The sequence below is a fragment of the Xiphophorus maculatus genome, chromosome 4 (genome assembly GCF_002775205.1).
Source record: "Xiphophorus maculatus strain JP 163 A chromosome 4, X_maculatus-5.0-male, whole genome shotgun sequence".
Classification (NCBI taxonomy): Eukaryota; Metazoa; Chordata; class Actinopteri; order Cyprinodontiformes; family Poeciliidae; genus Xiphophorus; species Xiphophorus maculatus.
Genome location: NC_036446.1, coordinates 2,781,183 through 2,808,146, shown reverse-complemented (window position 1 = coordinate 2,808,146; position 26,964 = coordinate 2,781,183). Strand labels below are relative to the sequence as shown.

General features: G+C 38.6%; 1 protein-coding gene across 1 annotated transcript in view; it reads right to left on the bottom strand.

Moving 5' to 3' along the window:
• adamtsl5 (ADAMTS like 5) overlaps nucleotides 1-26,226 on the bottom strand; it is a 34,499-nt gene extending 8,273 nt beyond the window's left edge. Inside the window, exons 1-7 of the mRNA XM_023332576.1 lie at nucleotides 25,541-26,226; nucleotides 12,010-12,085; nucleotides 6,940-7,112; nucleotides 6,522-6,582; nucleotides 5,641-5,746; nucleotides 4,449-4,576; nucleotides 717-840 (exon numbers count right to left, since the gene is read on the bottom strand). Of these exons, the coding sequence (XP_023188344.1) occupies nucleotides 717-840; nucleotides 4,449-4,576; nucleotides 5,641-5,746; nucleotides 6,522-6,582; nucleotides 6,940-7,112; nucleotides 12,010-12,085; nucleotides 25,541-25,560 (688 nt within the window). The 5' untranslated portion in view covers nucleotides 25,561-26,226. The remainder of the gene's footprint in view (nucleotides 1-716; nucleotides 841-4,448; nucleotides 4,577-5,640; nucleotides 5,747-6,521; nucleotides 6,583-6,939; nucleotides 7,113-12,009; nucleotides 12,086-25,540) is intronic.
• Nucleotides 26,227-26,964: the final 738 nt, after the last annotated feature.

Sequence of the window (26,964 nt, the reverse complement as noted above, 5' to 3'; positions counted from 1 at the left end):
ATCCCCAAAAACCTAAAACGTATGCAGCTTCTAGATGCAAAACCCTGCAGGTTCTTATCACTGCGACTTAAAAAAGAAAAATAATCCTAATATTGTAATAAGTTAATACATAATCATCACACAATGTCGTCATGTTGACAATGATTTCTCTCGGTTTACAAGGCGCTACAACATTTACAGCGTTCAGCTTGTAAAAGATAACACTCCAATCACTCGTCAGTATTTGCCTGAAGCTGTTATTATTTCCTGTACAAAGCTTGTTGCAGATGGATACAAGGGAAGAAAAACATTTAGTTTTCTCCACTGCATGCAGTCAGACCCTATATTATCTATGAACCTGCAGGTGCCAGTGGAGGTAAAAATGTTTCGGTGGCAATAAGCCAGAACTGCTGGGAGATTTTTCTGCTCCTCCTCCCTGAAATCTTAACCACAGTCATTTTAAATCTGCCATTAGCTGGAGCCCTTCTGGGAAAGCAGCCAATCACCTTTGTGTTGCAAAGCTGTTTCCATGGTTAATATTCACTCAGTCGGGTAATCACACTCTGCTAAATAAGCCTGAATGACTAATAGCTGTTGGGTGTGAAAGGAAGACTAGAAGCAAGAATTATCCTTACACCGGCTTTCTGAAACCACTTCACCGAATTCCTGAGACAGAAAGGCATGATGGCGAGTGGTAAGAAGGCGTGTGTGTGCAGGCATGTGTGTGTGTGTCCTACCTGCCTCCAGCCCGCTGCTCTGGTACACACTCTTGTGGAGCAGACAGGTGGTGTTGTGCCCTCCACACACCATGCAGGCATCTTCCCGCTGCGTCGAACCCAAGATGGAGTCGCAGCCGGGCTTCTGCAGGACACACAAATGGGAAACCTTTTAATCACTGCAAAAACACAAAGTCTTGTCTAGTTTTTACTGTAAATGTTTTAGTACACTTGAGGTGAGACTAAACTAACTTACAAAAATAACTTTTTAGTGAGAGCGGAGCTTGTTTTAAGGCAACAATTCCTTAATATATCCGCCAGTGTAAATACTTTTTGATCAAAATTAAGGAATTTTAGTCGTAAAACAAACTAAGTTTACTTGTTAAGTTTATCATATTTCAAATGTACAAAGATATTTCCACTAAAAGGTAGACCAATGTCTTGTTATAAGAGAAAACTAGCACTTTTTAAATCAATATTAAGGAATTACTGACTTAAAACAAACTCGTATATCTTGCTGAAAATTTCTTCCAAGTTGGTTTTGTCTTATTTCAAGTGTATTAAGATATTTGTAGAAGAAACTAGACCAAAAATTCTTGGTGAGATTTTGTGTTTTTGCAGTGTATACTAGCTTGTTTTAAGTCAATGATTCTTAAATATTAATAAAAATGACTAGTTACACCGGCAGATTTCATCACTTACAACACGGGAAAATGTCTTGTTATGAGTGAAAATAATCTACTAGTGGAACTCGTACTTTTAAATCAATATTCAATAGTTATTAGTGAAAACAAGATCGTATATCTTGCTGAAAAGTTACTTGAAAGTTAGTTTAGTCTTATTTTAAGTGCACTATATGTTTACACTAGAAACTACAGCAGATATTTGGTAGGATGTTGTGTTTTTACAGTGCACTTAGCTTTGATTCTGCCAAGTAATCCTCCCCTCAGGCTCGGTTTATTTGCCTCTCTGATATTGTATTTCCTCGTCTCCAGCTAACATTTGGGGGAAAACAGCGTCTCTGGGGCTCATAGGGGAGCAAGAGTTTGGAGAGGTTGTTTTTTAAAACATAAAAAATGTCAAAGCTAAAGACAAAGAGGATGAGCTGGATGGTTTATAGCCTGTGGAGCATCCTGCAGCAGGAGCGATGATTGCTTTCCCTGTTCGCCTTCATCTCTGTTAATCAAAGGGGAGGTTCGCAGGCCAGAGAGCAACAATCTAGAGAACCTGTAATCATCCTCAGAAAGCCACTTTGAAGATACAAAACACCCTGAGAGTCTCACACAGACAACAGGAAATGAGCTCCTTGTGACACAGTAGCAGAGTAGCAGACTGGGCCTCAGAAAAACAGCGACCAAACCAGAAAATAACTCATCTAAGAGGTGAGCATACGTTCATTATCTGGGCTGATAAAGCTAAAAGTGTGGAATAAACTCTTTGAATTGAGAAGAAAACTGTTTTGCTTGTTAAGTTGATCAAGCAAAACTTGATCAACTTAACTGACCAATATACTGTATATTGGACAGTATATCCAATATACGATGCTCCTCTAAATGCCTCCAGATGCGGTTCTGGGATCCTTTCAGTTTACTTTCAAGACTGCAGAGTTTAGATGCAATTAGAAATCCTGCTACTTTCAGACATACTTTACATTTTCTCTCATTACGACCACAAACAACGTATGTTGTCTGGGATTGTATGTGTTCGATCAACACAATGTAGTTCTCAAGTGCAAGTCTATATTTTGGAGAACAAGTGTTGTGCAGGTTTCTGCTAATATGCTAACTAATTTTTTGATTAGCGCTTTAGTGTTTTTGTTAACTTTATAAAAGGCTTAGTGCATTTGGCTTCCCCTAAATCAGATTTTCTAGATAAATTCAAAAGTGCTTATTTATTATTTGACAAATAATAAACAATTTAGTTAATTTTCCTTTGGTATCGATGTTTGCTAGTGTTTCTGATTAGCAAACATTAGGGTTAGGGTTAGCGCGACTAGCTTTTCAGTTAGCGTTGCCTCCGCTGTGTCAAACTACGTGTATCTCTACCAGCTTTGAACTTCTAGAGACTGAAAATGAGCTCAATAAAACACATTATTTTCATGTTTTTAATCGCAAAATATATGATTTTCACAAAAAAAAGTCTCAATAAAATACACTGAAGTTTGTCCTTGTTGGAGGACGTAAGGTGACATTTTTTCGGCTGCCCTGCTGAGGATGAGCTGCAGCCGTTCTGAAGCAGCCATGTGTTCTTCAGGCTGATCTCACGTTTTGACCTGTGCTCCTCAACACCAGCTGCAGGCTGCATCTGCTTCCCGTTTCAGCCTCTGCTGCTCTGACCTCTCCCTGCCCGACACCACGGCCCATAAATCCGCTTATTTACACCAAACGCCATAGAGAGCATGCCCAGAAACACACACGTCGACATATGTAAACACAGAGACTCCATAATCCCGGCGCTCAGCTGAGTGACCCCTCTGCTAGCGGACGTCTCTCCTGAGTATTACATATTGTGCAGCAGATGCGTGTTCATCTCCAGCCTCCTCCATCTGTGTGAGAATAACCTGCTGCAGACTCAGCTGAGCTGTAATGCTTCCTGAAGGCTGCAGTCCACACTGATGAGTGAACTCTGGCCCAAACGCTCAGCGTGGGACTCGCTTCTCCTGAGAGCTCCGGCCAGAGCGGTCAGCATCAGTTATACCTTTACAGCAGCGAAGGCCAGCGTTTCCCAAACTTAACCTGCATTTAACTCCAGAAGGAGAAGAGCTGTTTGTTTTTCACTCAGGTGAGTCACAGATGGAGCCTTTCCAGATCAGACAAAGGCATGAAACGCTGAGAAAAATCAAATAAAACTGAATGTAGCTGATGGTTTTCTTAACCGGTCAAGTTGCAGTTTATTTCTAAAGCGAACAATCTGAGTTATAAAATCAATAAATATTTAAATAAAAATTAAAGCAAAGAATAAACTGATGCTAAAATAAAACACACTGCAAAAGCACAGAACCTTATCAAGCACTTTGGGTCTAGTTTATAGTACAAATATCTTAATATACTTTAAATATGACAAAAGTAATTTACAAGTAACTTTTCAGCAAAATATGGGCCCCAAATATTCCAAAATATTGATTAGCGAAGTGTTAGTTCAAGCTCTTACTTATTGCTGAAAAGTTACTTCTAAGTTAGTTTTGTCTTTTCTCCAGTGTCTGATATTTGCATTAGAAACTAGAAGAAAAAGAAAAGGTAATATTTTGTGTTTTTGCAGTGCAGAGCTTCAAGACAAAAGCAAAGATTCTCTGTCTAGTGCAGATGGTTTATGCATATGGAGACTTTTTATTTTTATTCTAGGTAAAATTATAAATACTATTATCCTAGAATGGAAAATGTTAAGTGAAAAACAAAATATTTTTGTTTTTATTCAAATATTTTTACAGGAAAGCTGCGTTTGCTGCACCTAAATAATTTAATTTAATAAAAACCTGGCCAAATGTAAAAAGCATTTTAGAACAATGTGACCCAAATCCTTTTATAATTTTTTTTTAAATAGGAAACATGCAAGATCCTTATTCCTATAAAAAACAAAAAAATATATTTTACTTTTTATGCTTGATTTTAGTTTTATTTTTATTTTCTTAGCCCAGAGCACTTTTGACTGGTTTATATGATGTTTATTTTGATAAATAACGTGTGAAACTTTCCACACTGATGATGCGTTTTAAACTGTGACTAACACACACATCCAGGTGTTGTTGTCATTTACCAGACAGCGTCCGTTGACACACACAGCTCCGGCCTCCGGGTCGCAGGCCGTACCGTCCAGAACGTGACCAAAGTTGTAGTAGAAGTTGTGTCCCAGCGCCAGGCAGCTGAGATCACAGGGGCTGGAGCCTGGCGGGGAAAAGCTGCAGTCAGTAAATCATTCGTCTTTATGGAACAAGACATGATAAAAGGAAACAGGACTGGGGGGAGAGAGACACATAAAATGCAGGAAATAGGAATGAGAAGTGGGGAAGATCTGGAAGAAACTGGCAGACATGGTAGAAAATCACAATAACACCTGCAGCAGGAGACACCTGTGAGCTTTCAAGACTTCTCAGCTGCAATAAAAGGCCGCAAAACGCAAAACTATGTTTCACAAATCTGAAGTCAGCGCTGCGGCATCGTTTTATCGCTGATTGATGGTATCAGACAGAACGGTTTGTGCTAAATTTAATTTGTAATTGTAAATCAAGTTGGTAAAGTGGGACTAAACGGTTGTGAAATGAAGGATTGTACATGTAGAAATTATTCATATGCGCATTGGAAATTTAAAAAAGATGCTTATATCTGCAGAAACAGTTCAGTTTTGTTCAACTTGGGAAAATCTGAATCCTACGGAGGCTCTGAAGTGCAAACCACTTCAACGAATCATTAAACAAAACCACAAATTTAAAAACACATTGATGAAAAAGTACTAGTTCCACATTGAAACGGGGAAACAGGTGATACATCTTAAAAATATTTAGTTAATTTTGTAACTCAATTCAAAAATTGAGTTCCAAATTTTGTAATTTGTTAATTTTTGATTACATGTAAAAAAAATTACTCAGTTTTTCCAGTGCAATGTCACATTTTTTCACTTAAGACATTTTTTTCATAAGTGAAATAATCTGTATGTGAAACAAATACTTTTCATCAATATTAAGAAATTATTACTTTTAATTTAGTTTTGTCTTATTTCAAGTGTAGTAAGACATTTCCACTTGGCACTAGACCAAAAATATTCTGTAAGATTTTGCATTTTTGCAGTGTATAACATCAATCTTTATGCTTTCAACTGATTGGACGGTAACAAATCTAAGGGACCAATCAGAAGACAGTTTAAGTTGCTGTATTCTAGTTTTAGGTTGCAGAAGTTATAGAATTTCGATGGAAACCAAGATGGCTGCTCAGGTCGTTATTTTTCTGCTGACCTCCGTGAAACGTTGTCCATCTGAAGGAGTTTCCAGACACCAACGGCCGGTCATTGAACGCAGCACACTGCATGTCTCTGAAGTCCTCCGAGCCAGGAGGGCACCCCTGCACAAACACAGACATGCAACATCATCTTCAGAATTAACCTGCAGACAAGAAAAATATATTTTATAAAACGCTGAGGTCATATTTAGAGGATGTGGATGAACTTCTGATTACAGCTGGTTAAAAGTTTTCCCGTGTTTTAATGTTTCAGTTTAGTTTCTAGATGAGCAATAATGATTTTAGACTAAAGTAGAGAAATAAAACACATATGACTGATTGATCGTGTGAAAAATTCCTGAAAGGTTCGGAAGTTTTACATCTAAATACGACAGAGAAGAAAAAATATGATTTTCTGATTTTAAACATAAAACATAACCAGAGACAAAAATCCATCCGTCCTGACCTTCATCTGACCTTTGACCAGTTTTGTTTTTATTCTTCTGACTCTTCTGAGTCTAGATGTGTTTTTTCTGTAATATCAGAGAAAAACTCTCTGAGCTGTTTCAACTCATCTGTTAGTTTTTCCTTATCAGGATCGGCTGTCCGAACACACACACACACACACACACACACACACACACACACACACACACACACACACACACACACACACACACACACACACACACACACACACACACACACCGCGGCCTCCTCAGACAACTAAAACACGTCTGACTGTCTGATTGTGTGAAATCTCAGTGCAGTGAAAACTCGGGCTGATGCAGCAGTGAAACTTCACACCCTGACAAACCTCTCAGACACGCCCATGAGACCAATTTGTAAAGCAAACATCGGCCATTGTTGTAAAACGACAGTGTTTCTCTGCAGTGACCTTGATGTTGCAGATCTTGTACTGTCTGGGATCTCCAGCACACGGTCCGCCCACCGGGTTCCTGCACACAAAAACTACTTATTAACAAAAATATTGCACTTTTGGTATGTGCAAAATGTGAATTTTGCATAACAGGTTCCTCTTAAAGCATGGCGGTGGGTCCATCATGCTGTGGAACTGCTTTCCAGAGAAAGAAAAAGAAGAAGACTAAATTTAAATATCCTAAAAGTTCATCCTAAACTAACATCTGATGAAAGATTCTAATCTCACTAAGTAAATGTTGAGGTTCTTTTGTTACTAAATACAGAAAAACAAAACTTTTCCACCTCAAGATGGCCAGAGTCAAAGATAATAATAATTTATATTTACTAAAAACTCCAACAGAAAATTCCCTGAAGACCAGATGACAGATCATTACCTGGTGATGCAGGTGCGAGTTCGCACTGAGGCTCCGCCCCCACAGCTGCGGGAGCAAACAGACCAGCCGCTCCACGCCGCCCACTCGTTCCTGAAATGCAGCTGCCGTCGGGCGCGCGGCGGACGCCCCGACGAGGCGTCACTGGATGGACCCCACTCCGAACCCAGAGAGGCCTGAAGCAGTCAGAGAGCCCAAACACAACACTGACGGTAAATAAAGCATGAGACAAATGTTGAAACATTTACGCTATTTAGTCTGAATCGACAATTTAGAGAAAAGGTGAGTCAGTTCTGCCCAATTTTGATATTTTACTATATTAAAATATTAAAATCATCCAGCATGTTGTTAGTTGTCTACTTTCTCTCAGATTATCATCAGGTTTGCAGAATATATTTTACACATCATAATATAAAATGCCATTCAACTGTGATGGCATATTAAGGAAAAGATAATTAGAAAAAAGAAAAAAAGATGAGGAGTAAATTTCCACTAAAAAATTCAGACAAATTTGGAAATTAATCTCAGAGTTTCTAGGAAAAAAAAAACAAAATTTATAAGCTTAAAAAGTAAAGACAAAATTGCTAGAGAAAAACTCACATTTTGAAATTAATCTCAGACATTTTCCAGAAAAAAACTTGGACATTTCATAAGTCAAAAATGATCGATTATTGAAAGTAAATCTCTTCAGACTCAAAGGCTTCTGAGGTTTTTCTATAAAATTTCTCAAATAGAATATTTGACGCTTCACATCCAACTAATTATCCTCCTTATCTGGAGGAGCTGCAGATATTTTCAGCTCAGGTGGAGGAAAGTATTGACATGTTATAAAGTTGGCATTTATGGAAGACAATCGTTGTCAAAAGTCAACAACAGCTACATTTTCATGTCTTACTTCCTGCTTTCTGTTCTGTGCATGCTAACAGCTGCAGTCACTCAGCAGCATCAATCTGCAGAGACATCCTGCATGTTTAAAGCTGTCATGACGCAAATAGCTATTGTCATCAGCCTGTAATGACTGCTCAGAAAACACCAGGCACAGATTGATGGGATGTCATTCTGTCAAAGAGAAATGGAATGGATGGAGCTCCAACAAAGCCTTCTTTATATTTCTCCAGGAATCTGACGGGAATATAAATCTATTCAAATGGTGGATGGGACTAAAAATAACAAAGCGGCCCTGTGAGGCTGATGGATCAGGATCAGCAGAGCAAAACAATAAAAGTGATTAGAGAAATCTCTGTGGTTCTCCTCAAACACATTCCAGAGTTTGTGCCCTGGAGGAGGAGTGAAACTGGCAGCCGTCCCACCAGATCCTCACACAGGAGCTGCGCTACGAACACACACGTTTAACTCTTTGCTCACTGCATGAGCAAAGACTGCTGCAGGAGGAGCTGGAGTCAAAAGAGGAATCCAAACAATGAAAACCAGGCCAGGAATCAACAAAACCAGCAGGGTGCAAACTGATAAAAAGGCCATGCAGTTCATCCAAACCTCTAATTCCCTCCACACCAGTGAAAAGTAGCAAACACAGTTTATAAACTCCCGCAGACCCCAACTATAAAAGTGTATGTTGCACTGAATGCTGGGTAAATCCATTTAAAGACGCCCTTTGATGAACTAAATAAAAAGTATGTTGTTTCCTGAAAGAGGAAATGCCAAAAATAATGCAAAGTACAACAGCATTTCAGCACAAAGTGCAAAACTCGACAGTAGTTCCGTTTCCATGACCATAAAACTGCACAAACTGGAATTATGAAATTGAAATTATGAATAAAATCTACATTTTGATTCACTTAATGGAAATGCTACTTTTGGAAAAAAAAGAAAAGAAGTCAGGATTTTTGATCAAATGTTTTTGCACCAGGATGAGGCGGTTTTCTACAACTGGATGTTACTACTGGCAGAAATGAAGAAGAAGACAACAGGAAGTGATGGGAGGATGATGTTATTTAACAACTTATCATGTGAACAAACATATTCACGTGACTTTAATTGCACTTCTTATTTAAAGCAAACACCATAATTGTGTTTTATCAACATTATCAGAAAATTGCCAAAGTTTTGCACACATTTGTAACAGTATGCAGCTACGGACTGAATCCACTCCAAGTTCGACCCAGGAAGTTGAATTTCCTCATTTGAAAGGTAGAAACTAAAGCAGGGGTGTCCAAAGTGTGGCCCATGGGCCATTTGTGGCCCTTGAACTGATTTTTTGCGGCCCCAAAATGCTGATGGAGTCTTTTTATTTGTAACCAGAGTAAAGTTATACATGATGTGGTTTTCTTACAGTGAAACAAGTTAAATACAACAGAGACTTTTACTGAAAAGCCAACTGTTGATTCTGGATTCCTCCACCACCACTGAACTTCAGAAAACCTTAAAACATCTTTCAGCTTTAAATGTGACCTGTTATACTTCCTTCGACAGGTCAGGAGATGCATACAGGCTACAAAACATGTCCATTACATTTTTGCACTAAATTATTCTTAGATCATGAGATTTTCGGGTCTTTTTTGAACTCCTTTCAGAATGAGCTGTTTTGCCACTTTAAATTCAAATAAGCTGCTGCTGACCACGCCCCCAATTCAACGTTTACTGTCACATGTGAAAATGGCTGCTAACAGATGCACAATTATACAACCATACTTCTCTGAAAAGCAGAAGTGGAGCCTCCTGCACAACCAACCAGAATGCAGTGAGTGGTTTCTGAATGGTAAGTCGATAACAAAACACCTGTCTTCTCCAGCAGCCATTGAACAGCGGTAAAACCAGCTGGCCAAACACGCTAGGGCTTTGCTTTCGTTGCTAGGTAATGCGCAGAACTCTGCTGGGGTTGCTATGAGCAGAACTCTGCTGGGGTTGCTATGAGCAGAACTCTGCTGCGGTTGCTAGGTAACAGGCAGTGGCTGCTGGTTTGTGACATGACATTCCTGAGTTTTTTTGAAACGGTTTAATTTCCGAGCACCAAAAAACATGAACTTGTTGCTAAAACCGTCTGGGTGTTTTTTTTTTAGAATCAACAGAAACCCAAATGGAAGTAAACAATAATCCAAAATGTGAAGTTTGAATTGCAGGTCCCCTTTAAGTCATCGTGCCCTACATGTATTAAATCACTAATTTCCACATATCTGTGCAGAACAAAAAGTTACTTCATCTGACCTTTGAAATTAAAGCTACAGGCAGAAGAAAGGAGCAAACTAATTGAGTCTCTTTGACTTTGTGACTCATTCTGCACAAACACACTGAGACCCAACTTGTGCCGCGACTCCCCATAATTTCTTGGCAGGGTCTCTTGAGGTTGCCCTCATTAGTGTTACTCCCGTTCAAATTAGCGTTGATAACAGTTGGAGATGCGGGGGAGCTGGCCTGCTAGATTAGTGAAAGCAACCTTTGACCTTAGCAGTACACTCCTTCTCCCTCCTCCTCAGCTTGAAGAGAGAAACTTCATATAGGAAGCGAAGCAGAGGGGAAAACGAGAGCAAAGGTAAATGCTTCAGATCAAACAGCTGAACCAGACTCATCTTTTCACAAATACTATTAGAATAAACATGGCACTGAAAGGGCAAACACTTCAAAATCAGAAAAACAACAATACATTCCCTTACATTATGCAGACAGGTGTTGATACAGAAATGAAGAGAGCAGCTACTGACCTAAACTTGCCCATATGTAGTCTGAGGAATAACTAAAACATTTAAAACAACTGAAACTGTGACAAACAGAGCTGAAGGAGGATTCAGGTTATCTTTCCAAACAATGAAGAAAATGGCAAAGTGTGTAAAAACACCGGGCTAACCGTTCAAGAACTGCAGCAAAGAAAGGCATGTTGGGGTTACCAAGGTTACGCTCACACACCAGGTCTTGATCAGTTTTAATTTTCTTATTTTTTGAGTGGTTGTTCATACTACTAAATGATGTGACTGCAGTCAGACTTCTGTGTGAACAGCTTACAACCTGCATGTGCAGAAGAAGAGCGCTGACATCACAGCAGCGCTCTGTTTAAAAATGGCCGCCATCGCTTATGGATCCATTTCATAGTTTATTCAGCGACGGGACCCAACAGTAACCAACAGTCCATCACAAATGAGCGCAAAATCTTGTCAATGTTTAGCTAACGTCGAAAAAACACAATTATGGTGTTTTTATTAATTAAAATGTCTGTTTATAAGTGATTAAAAACACGCTGTGACGTCATCCTCCAACCACTTCCTGTCGTCTTCTTCTTCATTGTCTCTGCCAGGTCCAGTTCTTGATCATGTGACCCGTGATGCAGAAAAAGTGCTTCGGTTGCAGTTTGGAGAGCTAAACCAATTTTCATTCGGAAAAAAACCCCACCTCACCCGATCGGCAAAACCTTTTATCGGAAAACAGAATCTGCCCTGTTTACATCAAGCAAATTTACTTCAATTCATTTTTCAAAGCCAGATTTTCACCATGTTAGTGATTAATTTAGAAATGTCATATTTTCAAGCTAAATATTTAGTGTACTGATTCAATATTTATCTTTAGTTTGTAATATTTAGTTTACAAACTAAATATTAAGTTATCTAAACTAAACAAGTTTAGCTAAATGTTTAGTTTGAAGCTAATTACTTACCTTAAAACTAAAAATATTAACATTTATTATGACAGCTGAATTAATCTAAGTTAATTAAATTAAGTTAAGCTAAATATTTATCTACAAATTAAACCTTGAGTTGGCTGAACTAAATATTTAGTTAGTAGTCTAAATATTTACCTTAGTTTGTAAGTTACACATTTAGCTTGCTAATTAAAACTACACTTTGAAATTGTGATATTTATAAATTTATGAATAACATGATAAAAATATGACTTTGTAAAATGAATCTTATTTTCTTTGTTTCTAAAAAATAACCCAAACTGTTGCTGTTAATAATTAAACCAGAAGTTAGTTGTGGTTCCAGTTAGTTTCACTTTAAAAGCCTTTTTGTTGGATGGAAACTCTGTTCATTTCAAAGGAAGCTGAGGTGACAGGCTATTCTCAGCTGAGCAGCGGCTATTTCAGGCCGAGGCTGTGATTTATGGAGACGTGGGAGCGGGAGGACTTACGCTCTGCAGGGAGGCGAGGGAGCCGGGAGAGAACAGCAGCAAAACAAAGGTCACGACCCGGTTCAGAGTCAGCCTCCTGCAGAGAGAGAGAGGAGGAGAGAGAGAGAAAGAGAGAGAGAGAGAAAGAGAGAGAGAGAGAAAGAGAGAGAGAGAGAAAGAGAGAGAGAGAGAAAGAGAGAGAGAGAGAAAGAGAGAGAGAGAAAGAGAGAGAGAGACAGAGAGAGAGAGAGAAGTGTAAACACATTTTGTTGCTTCTGGATTGTTGCTGCTATCACAGCTTAAAGTTGAAGCTGTGATAGCAGCTTGGAGGACTTTGAAAACGTTGTTATGACTCGACTGAAAAGAGAAGAAGAGTTCAGGACGCTTATAACTCCTGGAACTGGAACCCTCCTGCTGGACTGAACTCCTGACCTCTGACCCAACCTTGACCCTGGCATACAAGAGGATGCTACACAGAAAATAGAAGAAAATAATGATGATAATTCAAATCAGAAAATTATAAAGTGAAAAAAAGTGTATCCTGACCCAGATACGCTAAACAGTTTTATTGTTTGGTTTTGTTTTGTGTTTTGTCTGTTGATACATACCTCCATGGTTTATTGTTTATTTTATTTTTGTTGCTGTTATTCGTTCTCTTATAAAGTTATTTATTTTGTAGATCAATACCTCAGTGGTTGTTCTGTATACATTAACCGGTGAATAAAAATATAACAATTCATTAAAAAGAGAGAGAGAACGAAGCTACAGCTTTAGTTTAGTTAATTTGATACATGTGAACAAATTCAGTTAGTAAAACTTCATTTATTTATGTTGTTTCATGTGACAGCTTAATGTATTTACCTGAATAAACTTATTTTTAACAAAATTACATTTTTTAAAGTTGGATCACCTGTTGTTGTTTTTTAGTACCTGCATGAATTTACATGAATGTTTTTCCTCCTCATTCCCAAAATTAAAACTGGACTGGAACATATTTGATGTTGCAAAATAAACCTTTGGATTTTTTCTGCACCACCTTCACCAAATAGATTGTAATAAATCAATGCATTCATAAACACAAACCCACCAAGTCCTGTAATCAGGAGTAATTTGCACCTGTTTTTACATGCATTTGTAATTAATTGTCATCTTGTCAGCTGCAAACACAGCAGAAGCAGGAAAGTCATTAGAAATGGAGGAAAAACCTGAGCTGGTGAGGCATCAAATCAATCACAAGCTGCGCTTTCGTTACAAATTTACGCAAATCTTTGTCTAAAGTCGAAGAAGCAGAATTTCACAACTGCAGTGTTAAAATCACACATGAATAAGCTTGATCACACAACAAGTCATTCAAAATCATGTCAGTGCGAATGTAAATGCATGAGATGTGTTCATAATTCGGTCATAGTGCTATCGCTCATCATCTATCAGCCAATCAGAAGAGACGTCGGCGTCTTATTCAGGCTTTGGCGCGACAAACCTGATGTTGCGGCTGCATATGCAGCGTTTCCTGTCGGTCATTTTACAGAAGAGCTCTGGATTCAACACGTTGGAACGACACAACTTTCTATGAACTGTGATGCTGTGACAGCTCTGATGGAGCCAGCTGCCCATTGTCCATAAAAACAAAACAAACCACGAAGAAGACCACTTCCTGAGGTCTTCTTCAGCGTTTCTGCCAGCAGTAACATCTGGTTTTTCATCAAGTGACTCGTGATGCGAGAAAAAAAAGTTTCCATTGCAGTTTTGTGAAATACATCTATTTTAATACGTCCGAGATCCACCTAATCTCAGCGCACAATTTTTTTTATCAAAAAAGGTGAGTTTTGTAGAAACTGGCATTTTTCCATTAAGTGAATTTATTTTCGTAATTCAATTGTCATCAATGGAAACACAGGCAGTGATGCTACATGGTGATTTAACTTGAAGAATTTTTAACTTTTAAACATATAAAACTTTAGCTATAAAGAACTTACACCTCCTGACCCCAGTAGGGACCAGGGTGTTAGAAAATGGATGGATGGATCAAGAACTTGTAAGAAAACAAAATTTCTTTCAGCAGACGATATAGTTTATTTATACAGTCTTCTACACAATGCAAAAAGTTCTCGTCTTTGACAACTACAGGCATCGTATGGTGGCAATGATTTATGAAAATATATATTAATGGTGACATTTTTCTTTAAATGAATGCATAAAGTCTGAGTTAAAATGTTAAAACTGCATCAGGAAATGAATATTTCTTATCAATTTGTTCAATTGCCTAATGAACAGAAACGCAGCAGGTGAAATGTTTACAAAAAGAGACGGAGCAGAATCAGAACCAAGTACTTAAAGAGGCTGAACGGCCTGAGAAAGACGTCTGTAGGAATAAAACATAATAATAATGTGTGTAATATGAGTTAAACAGCATTTAATTCATCTTTTTGATGAATAAAGTATTGAATTTGTATTTAAAATGTACAAGAAATAAAATTGAACCCTATATTAATGTGGTTGTTGCAGAAATATGATGATTTCAAATAATTGGTGTAGAACATGAATATTCAGCGAGGCAATCAATAAGTTTTTCTGCAAAATGCTAAATTAAAAAATCTTTATTAATCATTGAAGTCTTAGTTTGATGCAAAAACATTTGAATGGATGTAAAGTTAAAAACAGTGCAGATCTCTGCGACCTTCAGTTGCTTCAGTCCATCACATCGATGTCAGGAGGTAAAGTTATCTGTGGAAGCAAAGTTAGTCATCTAATTATTGGCTTTGCTCTGGACGGGGCAACAGAGGCCATCTTGTTTCTGTGTAAACGCCAGACTGTAAGATAAATAACTCGTTTTTTTCTGGATGTGTTTTCATCTTCCTGCATCAATCCTGACTCAAATGCACTTACTGTTGCACCAACACTCTGAGTCACAGCTGCCATCTCCGTGGAGCTCTAAGTGTGTGTGTGTGTGTGTGTGTGTGTGTGTGTGTGTGTGTGTGTGTGTGTGTGTGTGTGTGTTTGCTCTACAAATGTCCTCATCTCCTCTGTTTCTCCAGGAGATTGATGCGAGGCAACAGATTCTCCGTCTGACTCACGGAGGGACCAGTGGCTTTTCTTGGAAAGCCCCTCTCTCTGGTGACAGCTGCAGTGCGTCAAGGCTTTATGGGACTCCACTGAGACGCTGCTTTGCTTTTTGTTACCACTTATCTGGCAACCCTGCCGGAACTGATTGCATTTTAAAGGAGACCTATTGAGCAAAATGTCCTATTTGCAGGCTTTTGTTCTTCCATTTGGGTCTGAACTGCTCAGTGGGTTTTTTTGGCAGTAAACTAAAGATTTTTTTTGGTGTCTGGAAAATGAGTCGTTTCAAAACCTCCAGAATGTAACGTCACAAAATAACAGGCACTGTCCGTCACCTAGCAACCTCACCGGCGCCCGTTACCTAGCAACCAAAGACAAGCTCAATTTCCACTAAGAGACTCAGAAAGTCTGAGATTGATCACAGAAATTTTTCTAGGAAATATTTGGAAATTTTTGTGTTTGAAAAGTTGAAAATTTTCAACTTCTGAATATTTTCTGAGTTTCAGAAGTCAAAAATGTTCAACATTTGAAATGTCCTTTTTTCCAGAAAATTTCTGAAATTACACTCAAAAGTTTTGTCTTGCGAATTTTCAACTTTTGAAGCTGTGAAATTCCACATTTTTTTTTTTACAATTTGTTTTTTAGAAATGTCCAAACTCTGAAATTTCATTGTTTCTTTTTCCAAGCAATGTTTTTCTTTCAGAGCTCAGAAGTTTTCTTGTTCTTTCAAGAAAATTTCAGAGTTTTCTGGAAGAAACATTAGAGCAACCCGGTCATCCCTTTTTCTTTTGCTGTCCTCATTTCACCCTCCATCCCGCCTCTCTGCCATCCATCTCTCTCAGCCTCTTTTGTGTCTTTTATCTCTCTCCAGGGCCGTAAACCCTGAGCTGACACTGAGCTTTTGGAGTTGGCTTTTGGCTCGGTCCCAGGTCAGTAAGTTGCCCCGTCCAATTAAACGATGCACATCTCCCTCACACTCGGCTGAGCAGAGCGCCGCGCCGCGCTGCGCCGCCGTCCCGGCCTTACATGGGGGAGGTCTTATCAGGGGAACAAAGAGGGTCACACTGACTGAAAGAGGCTAACAGAACATAAATAAGGACTTAAAAGGCCTTTTTTATTCTCACACACGTTTATTCGATCTTCAGTATCTCGGGGTTTTCCGTGACCTTTTGGTGACTTTTACAGGTTTTCATAAAAGAAACAATATACTAACAAACAAAATCTATGTTTTCTGTATGTCATCCATTAAAAACAGACATAAAACCTACAAGAACCTGCTGGTTGTTATTGTAATAATAGACGTTACTGATTAGCTGAAGTGATAACATTGATGAAGGAGACTAAATAGAGAAAAATCTGATTTTTTTTCTCTTTTCATTCACTTGTTTATTGGCCTGTAAATGCATCAATAGGCAGCCTGTCCTCTGATCCTGGTTTTGTTTAAGGTTTGGTGGAAATCAGATAAAAAGGGAACATCTGCGTTGGTGCTTTAGTGGAGATAATCCGGTAATCCCTCCAGTTAGACCTCCACCAGCGAACCTGCACTGGATTTCTCCTTTTATGGGCAAAATCTGCTGCATTTGATTTTAGATTATAACAGAATAATCTAAAATTATGCATTTTAGATTAAACATGTTTTAGATTAAACATGCATTTAAATAAATGCATGTTTAAGGTGAGATCAGTTTGTGTCAGGAAAAGCCTCTTGGCCTCTATGACTTTATATCAAGATAAATCCTTAATATATTTTATAATGGTCTAAAATTCCTAAAATTAAACCTTTCAAAATTTTAAAATCTGCAAACATTTGCGTAGTTGGTAAATAATTGATGTGTTTATGTATTAAACATAAGTTAGTCTTTTTTATATAGTGAATTTTTTATAGTGAATTTGTGTGTCTATAAGATCATAAAACATTTTTCTGTTTAACTTTAAACTCCAAACCAGTGCTAGCAAAACCTTTAGCGCTCTGTCTGGCAAACTGGGAGAAGTGGGAGCGTCCTCACTCAGGACAACGCCTTCGCTTGTTGCAGATTTATATCTATTTAATATTGCAGTAATCTCTAACAGTTTCATATTTCACACAGTATTTCAATCAAGGACACTGTGATTTTCATTTTAGTGTCTTTTCTGTAACCTGACAGAAGTATTCAGTCCTAATAAAAGTGCTGTCAGTTCTCATTGTATCGTTAAGATACAGTGACAAAACGGGCCCAAAGATACAGTAGAACCCAAATAATGCTCTCTAAAACACACAAAAAATAAATGCAACATAAAAACAGCCAATGCTGCTAACTAACATTTTAAAGGGTTTTATAGTCGCAGATTATGAAAGCAGTATTTATTTTCAAGTTCCAAACTGTGAAAAAGAAATTCAGCTTCAACCATGAAAACCATCAAGAGAAGATCCTGGACTCAGATTAGTCCAGTGAGGAAGAGGAGGAGGTCCGGTACCCCCCTGGAGATTTAAGAGCTCTTTGTGGCAGCTTATTATGTCTGGCAGCTTTCACATAGGAAAACAAATCTCTCAGCAATTTTCCCATGATGTCACATCGTTGTGTTTATGATGTTGCGCTTTAATACGTTATTTGGCAAAGACGCCCCTAAACCTAAAACAGGAAAGGTGTAGTTTAAATGAAAGTTTATGTCCTTTTTCACAGCGTGTGTGAATATCTGGTGAATTTAATGAAGTCGCCGTCAACCGTGATTGTTTCTTAATTTAAAAAAAAAAAAAGAAGAGCAGAAACCACATCAAAACTCCTAATTTCTTTTTTTATCCCGACTTTTCTTCAGAGTTTTACGACCTCGGAGCTCAAACCGCGTCCCAGAACCCAGAACAGCCGTAAAACTAATGGAGGCATTCTTAACGAGGGGTCCTCACTTCAGCCTCTCAGCACAGACAGTTCCCCACCATAACTTAATGAAATGCACATATTTAAGTAATTCATCAGTTTCTGCTCATGTTTGGACTCCGACTGCTCGGCCCCCCTCGCTGAGGGGCCCGTCCAGAGGTCAGCAGGGGTCAGCCTGCCTCGTCTTGCTCTCATTAAGACTATAGCTGCACATTAGTGAATAACTCCAGGGCACAGAGGAGCAAAATGTCTTTAATCAACACAAGACTGCCTGTTTGTTTTGACTGACGGCCGTTTGAAACCAAACTCTGTCTGCGAAGCACAGAACCAGCAGCCAGACGGAAACCAGCAAGTTTGGAAAGATATTTTAAAAATGCAAACATTTCAGACTCAAAGTTTGTGTACTTTTTTTTTTTTGGATGTTCTGGATTTGTGTGTCTGGTTATTATTCTGTCTGTCTGTCTAAGATAGTTTTGGGTTTTTCGTTATAGTTTAGTTTTATTTTGAGACATTTTGTCTAATTTAGTTAGTTTTAATTAGTTTTTAGTGCATTTAGCTCATTTTAGTAGTTAATATTAGTTAAATGTTGTTTAGTTTCAGTTTAGTTTGCATTAGTTATGGTAGTAGTTTTAGTTCTTTCATACTTTGGTTCATTTTTAATGTTGTGATAGTGTTTACATCACTTCCTGCTTTTGGAGCGCTCTCTGTTCTGCTTCCTTTCAAATAAACTTTCTTATAAATACTACTGGGACATTTTTCATTCATATCTCCAAATACCTTAAATTTCACCAACGTTATGACTGTTATGATAAAAATGTCCTCAAACTTATTTCTTTAACTGAAGAATGATTTAAAAGCCAAGCCATAGCTTTTTATCTATGCCTTATATTTTTGAATTCTTTCACACACTTGAACTTGTCTTCTATTATTTACCTTTTTGTTTGCAAATGAACAAAATGTCTCTGTAAGTCTTTACTTTATAAGTACATTTTAAAAAATGCATTTGAACTTCGTCAGAACTCACTTCAACCAAACCGAGACCGAGTTTGCTTTATTGGTCCGATTACGCATTCACACCTCCGTAAACAAACCGGACTTTCCAGACAAACGGGCTGGAGTTCAACTACAGCAGACTAAACAGAACAGATCTCCAGTCCATTTGGAGATCTGAAAGTCCGGTTTGTTTGTAGACGTGTGAATCAGACCAATAAAGTGAACTCTGGTCCGAATACAAATCCTCTGCCTCTTGAAATGAACTCTGGTTCGGTTTGAATGCATATGTAAACACCAAGCAGACTGGAAACTGCTCCATAACTAGGAAGTGGACTATAGTGCAGGGCATTCTGGGTAAATACTACCCAAACCGACATGCTAGCCTCGCCAAGATAAAAGAGAAATCCTCCAACCTCTAAAATCTGATGCCACTTCATTTTAGTTTACATTTCATGAAGAAGTAAGTTGCGCTCAGTGTCTTTGTATTGTTTCCTTCTGTAGTTCTTGGTAAAGTGCCCCCACAGGCGAGGAGAGGAACAGGTTGCTCTAATGGCTTGGTTTGTTGGTGAATTGAACTTTTGTTCCCAATCAAGCCAAATCTATTGGACTATCAGGTATGAAAACACATTTAGACATATTTACTTCCAAAGGTCCCTCAGTCAGATGTGTGCTTCATGCTTCTAAAAGCACAATAAAGTAATCGTGATTCAGCCGGTGATATCAGTCAGGGTTTAATTGAATAATCTGTGCCGTCTTTCCCCAAACAGCGCCACCTGCGGGTGGCGCTCCTGCATCTGCAGCGTTATAATGCAGAGGAGAGTCTCTGTGTCGCGGCTGAACTCAAACACCCTGAGCGACAGGTAGGCTCACATTCACACCCTGCACAAACAAACTGCAATCCACTTCTCTGCTGTGAACGCGCACCCATGTGCCCTTTGACCCCAGAGAAGGTGGGAGACACCTTGACTGGAGTGTTTCTACATGGTGACCCAGAGAAGCAGGACCTGGCTTTGACCTGCGACCCCATCAGAGGTCTGTCCGTGTTTGGGATTCATCCTGCGGGCGACGCACAGCGCGCTGCTGAATGGGAGCAGATGTTGAGTCTGAGGTCGGCGCTGAACTCTGACCCCGTGTTTGTGTTGACGAGGTGCCGTGGCCTTGCTCAGGTCCTGCTAACAAAACAAAACAAGCTCTCAGAGGAGAAGCTTTGTGCCTTCGCAGCTGCTTTACTGACAAACAGCAGAGAGACGACTTTTAAACAACAACTACTGTCTGCTACATTTAAAAACGTGAGATATCTGAAGAAATTAAAGATTTTTTGTGATAAAAGTCTGAAAATGGATCACACACTTGTAACTTGATGCAAAAACGCAAAATCTTACTAAGTATTTTTGGTCTAGTTTCTACTGCAAATATCTTAGTTCATTTGAAATAAGACACAACTAACTTACAAGTAGCTTTTCAGCTAAATGTAGCAGCTTGTTTTAAATAAATATTTTTTTAATATTGATTAAAACGTACTAAATATAAGTTAAATAACCTTAATCAATATTAAGGAATTAACTTAAAACTGATAGACATTTGTTACATTTTCAGCTGCTGTGGTTCACAGAACTGCAGTCACACAAGCCAACCTGTTCCCCTCCTCGCCTGTAGGGGCGCTGCACCAGACACTGAGGTGAAATTCAGTTAAAGTCTAGAGAAAAACTTTAAAGGATCTCCAGAAAGGAACTCTAGATTGAGAAGAAACTTTCAATTTGGAATAAAATTCTTGAAGGAAACAAATGTAGATTCCCTGTTGGCAAAATGTCGAGATCAAACTCTGATTCGTTCCCCTTTTTTGTTCCTTCGCTTTGGCTAATTTGCTTCTTTCATGACAGAGAGACTTGGTGCACCATCATACCTCAGGGATTATGAGATTATCTTCTCACAGCCTCTGACTGAATCAGAGCCTCCAAGGTCATCTGCAATCAGGCTCTGAAACATGAGACACGGCGAGACATACAAATACCGGCGTAAAAAAAAAAAACTCAAGAAGGCGTCAAAAAGAAACGTCACACTGAAAAACTACCAGGCTGGATTTGTAAAATCAGCGACTTGTTAGAGTTGTGCAACGAAACACAAACATAGAGCTGTAAAGTTTTATCTGAGTGAACCTTGAAACAGGAGTTTTACTATTATAATCACTAACTGATATTATTTTGTAGAGTTAGCTGGAGTCACCTGAACACTTGTACGTTTTGTTGTCAGGTCGGACCTTTAGGATCGGTTGTCCCCATCTGAACCTTCAGAATCACTGAAGTTAGTTAATTAACTTTCCATTTTTGCCTTTAAAGACTCTTGTTTTCTAACAATAAAACTGCAGCTGCCAGGAATACATTACGTTTAAAATTGGGAGCAGAAAGTCGCTGCATGTTTGTCATTTTTTAAGGAACACAAACTGATTCTTTGTTGCATTTTTTTTTTTTTTTTGCTAAATTGGAGAACAAAAATGATTCTCCTTTGATTCAAAGATGGAAAAAACTTTTTTATTCAAGAATGGAGTTGATACATTTTACAGCTGAGACAGATAAAAATACAAGTTACTCAAATACATTTAATAACTGATGGTGGAAAAGAGTTTGCAGAAGAAGTGGACCAATAAAAAGAGAGCTTAAAGGTCTCTTAACTCAAAGCTTATCTTATTTGTTTAAACCGCAAGCTAACCAAAGCTGCATGCGAACAAGAATGTGGAAACCTGATCCAAAAGGCCCAGCTCAGGTTTAAACCAGAAAGCCAAATGTAAATATAATAAACGAGTCCAGAGATTAGACAATTAAGTGTTTCTGGTCTGTTTGATGATACATGAAAGCATCAGGAGTTTCTTCCTGGGCATGAATGGAAACCATTCTTTTTCTTTCAGAATTGGAAAATTAGATTAAAATCGACTGATTTCCAGGCACTAAGATGTGACGTTATGGCCGTTATGGTCATGATTTCAGCTCTTCAGTTCTGCCTTGACTGTGCTGATTACTCATTACCCTCACCTGCTCTGTGCTGCTCCCCATTTAAACAGCTGCTCCTCACCAGATCCTCTGTTGCCCCAGTCACAGCTTTCAAGCCTTGTTCTGTTTTTAGGAGTTTTCTGGTTTCTGATCCTGCCTGGTTTTTGACCACAGATTTTTGCCGAGTCCTTCTGCTGTAGGAAAAGTTCTGACCTCCTGTTGCTGACCCCTGCCTGCCTCCAGTCTTCTGATTACTGGACTTTCATTGCATGAGACCCTGCCATTCATGACCCTGGATCGATTCAACGACTCAGCCTCTGATTGGTGGATTTTGTCTTTGTCGTCTGTTTGTCCCCTGAGCCCCCAAGCCCTCCCACTGTCCATTCGCCGTACCCTCCCCAGGCTGGATTCCCGACCCCTGTGGATCCCCCATTCCTGACCTACCAGTGTGACCACACCCTGTGGAGCCCCTTCTACTGCATCATTTTTGTAATAAAACTTTTGGTGAACCGTACATTTGTTTCGGCTGCGTTTTGGGTTCTGGCTGATTTTGCTTTAACGTTACAATTATACATAGAAAATTAGAATGGAGGAGCACATTTCTGTCAAAAAAAAAACTCAGACATTTTCAGATTAATCTGTGAAATTTTCTGGAAAAATCATGAAAATGTCTGAGCTCCAGAATTTGTATGAAAAAACTGAGAAGTTTGTGACTTTTAGAAAGTTTATTGGTTTCAAAAGTGGATTTTTTTTTTTTTTTTTACTTTTGAAACTGATAAATTTCCAAGTTTTTCTTACAAATTTTCAACTTTTCAAACTCAGAAATTTTATTATTTTTTGAAATATTTCTGAAATTTATCTAAAAAGTATAAGTGTTTTCTAGAAATTTGGACTTTTCAAGTTAATTTTTTGAGTTTTTTTCTAAAAAACCCAGAACCACTGAAGGAAACGACACAAAAACGTCTGAAGACGCAAAGCACAACTTCCTTCTTCACAAAATATTAACAAAAAAGGAGTGGCATGAGATTTTAGTGGTTTTAAGATTTCTCTTTTGCCTTTAGCTAAAAACCACAAGCTATGTTTCCTTCTAATGCTAGGCTAGCATGTTTGTTTTGGTTGTATTTACCCAGAATGCCCGGTGCTTTTGTCCTCTGCAACCGAACCCAGACTGAGGATTGTAGGCGGACCAGAGTTTGAGTTCAGACATCTTCAACCGAACTGGACTATTTAGACAAACGGACTGGATTAAATTTGACTAAACGGGGCTGGTGTGAATGTCAGTATTACTTCTCCAACACTTCTGAGGTGTAAATGATGTTTTATTTATAGCAAAAATCAAAGTTCGTGAAGTTTATGGTTCACTTTGTGCTTCCTTAGACTAAATCTCTGGTAGTATTATGTCTACCCTCCTTCTGGCGTCCATTACAGTGCATGGCTGTAGACCAGGGGTCTGAAACTCCAGCCCTCGAGGGCCGCTGTCCTGCAGTTTTTAGCCATTTCATTCCAAAACCCTGGAATGAAATAGCTTAATTACCTCCTCCTTGTGTAGATCAGTTCTCCAGAGCCTTGCAAATGACCTAATTATTCTATTCAGGTGTGGTGCAGCAGAGGCACATCTAAAAGTTGCAGGACAGCGGCCCTCCAGGACTGGAGTTTGAGACCCCTGCTGTAGAATAATGAACTTCCTCACTACAACGCTGTAAAACTTTAAGATGTTTTCATCCAAAAACCGGAGCTGGATTAAACCTTTCGCTGTTCTGAGCCACGTTATCTTGCTAACAACAAATTTCTTCCCAGAGAAACTCGTGTTGATACCTGGTGCATCCAAATTCCTCCCTGTAGGAATGACATCACTATGTGTAAGAACCAATCAGAGCGCTCGTTCTGTAGCTATCTGCTCAGTCTTCCAAAGGTAAGCAGATTAAATGTGTTCATGAGTCTGACGGCTGGATCTGACACACATTCCTCCTGAGAGTCATCAGAAAAGAAGCGCCAGGGGCCAAACTTCTCCAGAGTCAGGAGTCACGTCTCACTCCAAACCAACTGAAAACATTTTACTCTCCGCTGTAAAAGAGTTCCAGAAACAGGTTTTAATGCAAAGGTTTGCTTTCAGGAGGAAGAATAGGAGAAGCCCGGGTTTCTCTGCAGTGGCGACAGATCAGACAAAATATGAGCAGCGTATTTATAGCTGGTGACAGAGGAGATAACAGCAGAGCGACGTGTGGCAACGTTCCTGATACGGAAGCAGGATTACCTCCAAACTACGACGGCATACCAGGGCCACTTCAAACAAATATAAAATAGAGTAAATTTCCACCAAAAATCTCTTACATTTTGAGAAAAAAACATGGACATTTCTGAGTTGGAAAAGTTTGAAATTTTCAAGAAAAATTCAGAAATGTTGAGATTAATCCCAGAAATTTTCTAGAAAAAACATGAAAATTTCTTAATTTAATGAGTTGGAAAAAAAATTATAGAAAAAAAACCAAAACAAATTTGATTAATCATAGAAGTTTTCCAGATTTTTTTAAACTCAGAGTTTGAAGAGTCAAAAAAATTCTAGAAAAAACTCTGAAATGTTGAAATGAATCCCAGACATTTTCTAGAAAAAATTAGGACATTTTTGATTATCGAAAGTCAAAAATTGAAAAATAAAATCAGAAAATTTTCAATTATTCCAAGATATTTTCTACTTTTCTTTTCATTTCTGACTTTCAAAAGTTGAACATTTTCAACTTTTCAGATTTTTTCCTGGTAAATTTGAGTCTTTTATATGAAATTAAATATAAAAGTCATAATTATGAGATTAAAGTCAGAATTTTGAGAAAATAGTCAGAATTCTGACATAAAGCTCTGACATTATTTTGAGATTAAAGATTAAATTCCTTGTTTCTTTTTCCAAAATGCTGCATATGAAACATGGTGGTAGCAGCATCATGCTGTGGTGTTACTATGAGCATTTTGTGAGGGAACAGAAAGAAAACGATGAAATGAGAACTTTAGTAAATATGAATCAATAAAATCTCTGCAGAAAATGAAGCAAGCTAAGGAAGAAAGTCAAACTGTCTGGAATCTGTCGTCTCCCTCTTCAACAAATCTTCAAGCCTTTGCAGTTCCTTGCAAGGAAAAAAGTAACTCAGGGTAAATATTTAAAGTCGCTGCGCATGCAGTCGGAGGAATGTGTCACTTCCCAAAGCAGGAGAGAGTAAAAACACTTCAACATATTTTTACTCAACTAAGAGTAATAAAAGTATTTTTAAAAAGTCTACTAAAGTACTGAGTAACTGATCAAATTATCAATCATTTAAGATTTAAAAATTGCATCATCAAACCGACCAAAATATAAACTTAAGTGGACATTTTTGTATTTTAAGGACTAAAATGATAATAAGTAACATAAAATAACAAAATCAGGCAAAATATATTATATTTAATATATTTTGAATCAGTTTCCTTCAAAGTAAAACTTTTGAAACTTTAACAGAAACTGCAGGTGAGTTTGTTTTTCATTCAGTAGGTGGAAAATCCACCAATTTTACTCAAGTATGAGTAGAAAAGCATCATAACATTATGACGTTATCAGCGTCTTAAAAATATTCCTAAAAGTACTTCTACTAAAGTAAATGTAACTAGTTACTACCCAAATCTGCCAGTTTGTCTCACCTGGTCTGCGCTGGGGTCATGCTGGATCCGTTTGGGTTAGAATGGACGGGTTCGGTTCTGATGGAGCATCATGACGTGAAACGACGCGGCTGTGACGCGCGGCGCGGCCCCGCTGCAGGGTGTCCAGACCCAAAAACGGAACCCATGTCCGGTCTGCTGGCTGTGGGCGTTCTGCTCCGGTCCTGCTCCGGTCCTGCTCCGGTCCTACCCCGGTCCTGCCCCGGTCCTGCTCCGGTCCTGCTCCGGTCCTACCCCGGTCCTGCCCCGGTCCTGCTCCGGTCCTGCTCCGGTCCTACCCCGGTCCTGCCCGCCTTTAGAAACACCCGGTAGGGAATAGTTTCTATTATTTCTGCTGATTCTCCTTCAGCTGGAGGGAAGATCCATCCAAGCAGCTGCGCTCTCGGCTCCCAAAGCGCCTCACATCCCTTCGGTCCTTCTGGGAAAAGCTGAGCGTGGAAAACATGAACGCATCTTCCTGAGGACAGTCCTGGTGCAAGAAGTGACTTTTAAGTTTTCCAGCTGTTAGTCATGAGAAAATCCGTCCGAATTAGAAATAAATTGAAACTCAGTTTCCAAGTCAGCAGGTTGCGGCTGATCTGTCCGCTCAAAGTGCGCAAAGAAGAGCAGCGGTGCGCAGCGCGGAGCGTCCTGCGAGCTGTGGGGCGCAGAGCTCTGAGTCGGTGATTCTCCCTCCACCTGAGCGCCGCATTCCTGCGGGGAACACGCCTCTCTGCGCCAATCAGAGCGCAGCAGCTGCGCACAACTCAGAGGAGCGTCTCCACTGCGCAGCTGTGCGGCGCTGGACCAGCAGTTAAAAAAAGGCAGATTTACCAGATTTTTACAAATTTTCATCTAATCAAAATGTGATGAACATGTTTTTACTACGGGGCATTTGGGTAATTGTAAATGGCAAAATAAGGAGTCAATTTCTGCCATAAAATTAAAAAATATTGAGAATAATAAGAAATTTTCTAAAATTAATGAAATAAGCTAAAATATAAGTTGGTGTTTTCTGAACTCTTAAAGTCGACAATTTGCCTAAAAAAAATTTTCAATCAAATTTTGAGATTAATCTCAGAAAATGTCTAGAAGATTTTGACTTTCACAATTCGAAAATGTGGAAGGAAAGAAACAGAACATTTTAAAATTACTCCAATTTTTTCTAGAAAAGACTTTCAAAAAGTTTTGAAAAAGTTTCTAAAAGATTTTTCTAGAAAATTTCTCAAAACAGGAGACATGTAAAATGGGCACTATTAGCAGATATTTTACATTTAGTAATAACTAAAAAGTCAAGAAAGTCCATCACAGTCTGATTTTCATTGAAAAAAAGGTAAATAGTTGATTAGATAAATTGCTGAAATTGGTAACAAGAAACTGAATTATGTTCATTAGTACTTTATTTATCCCAAAGGAGAATTGAACAA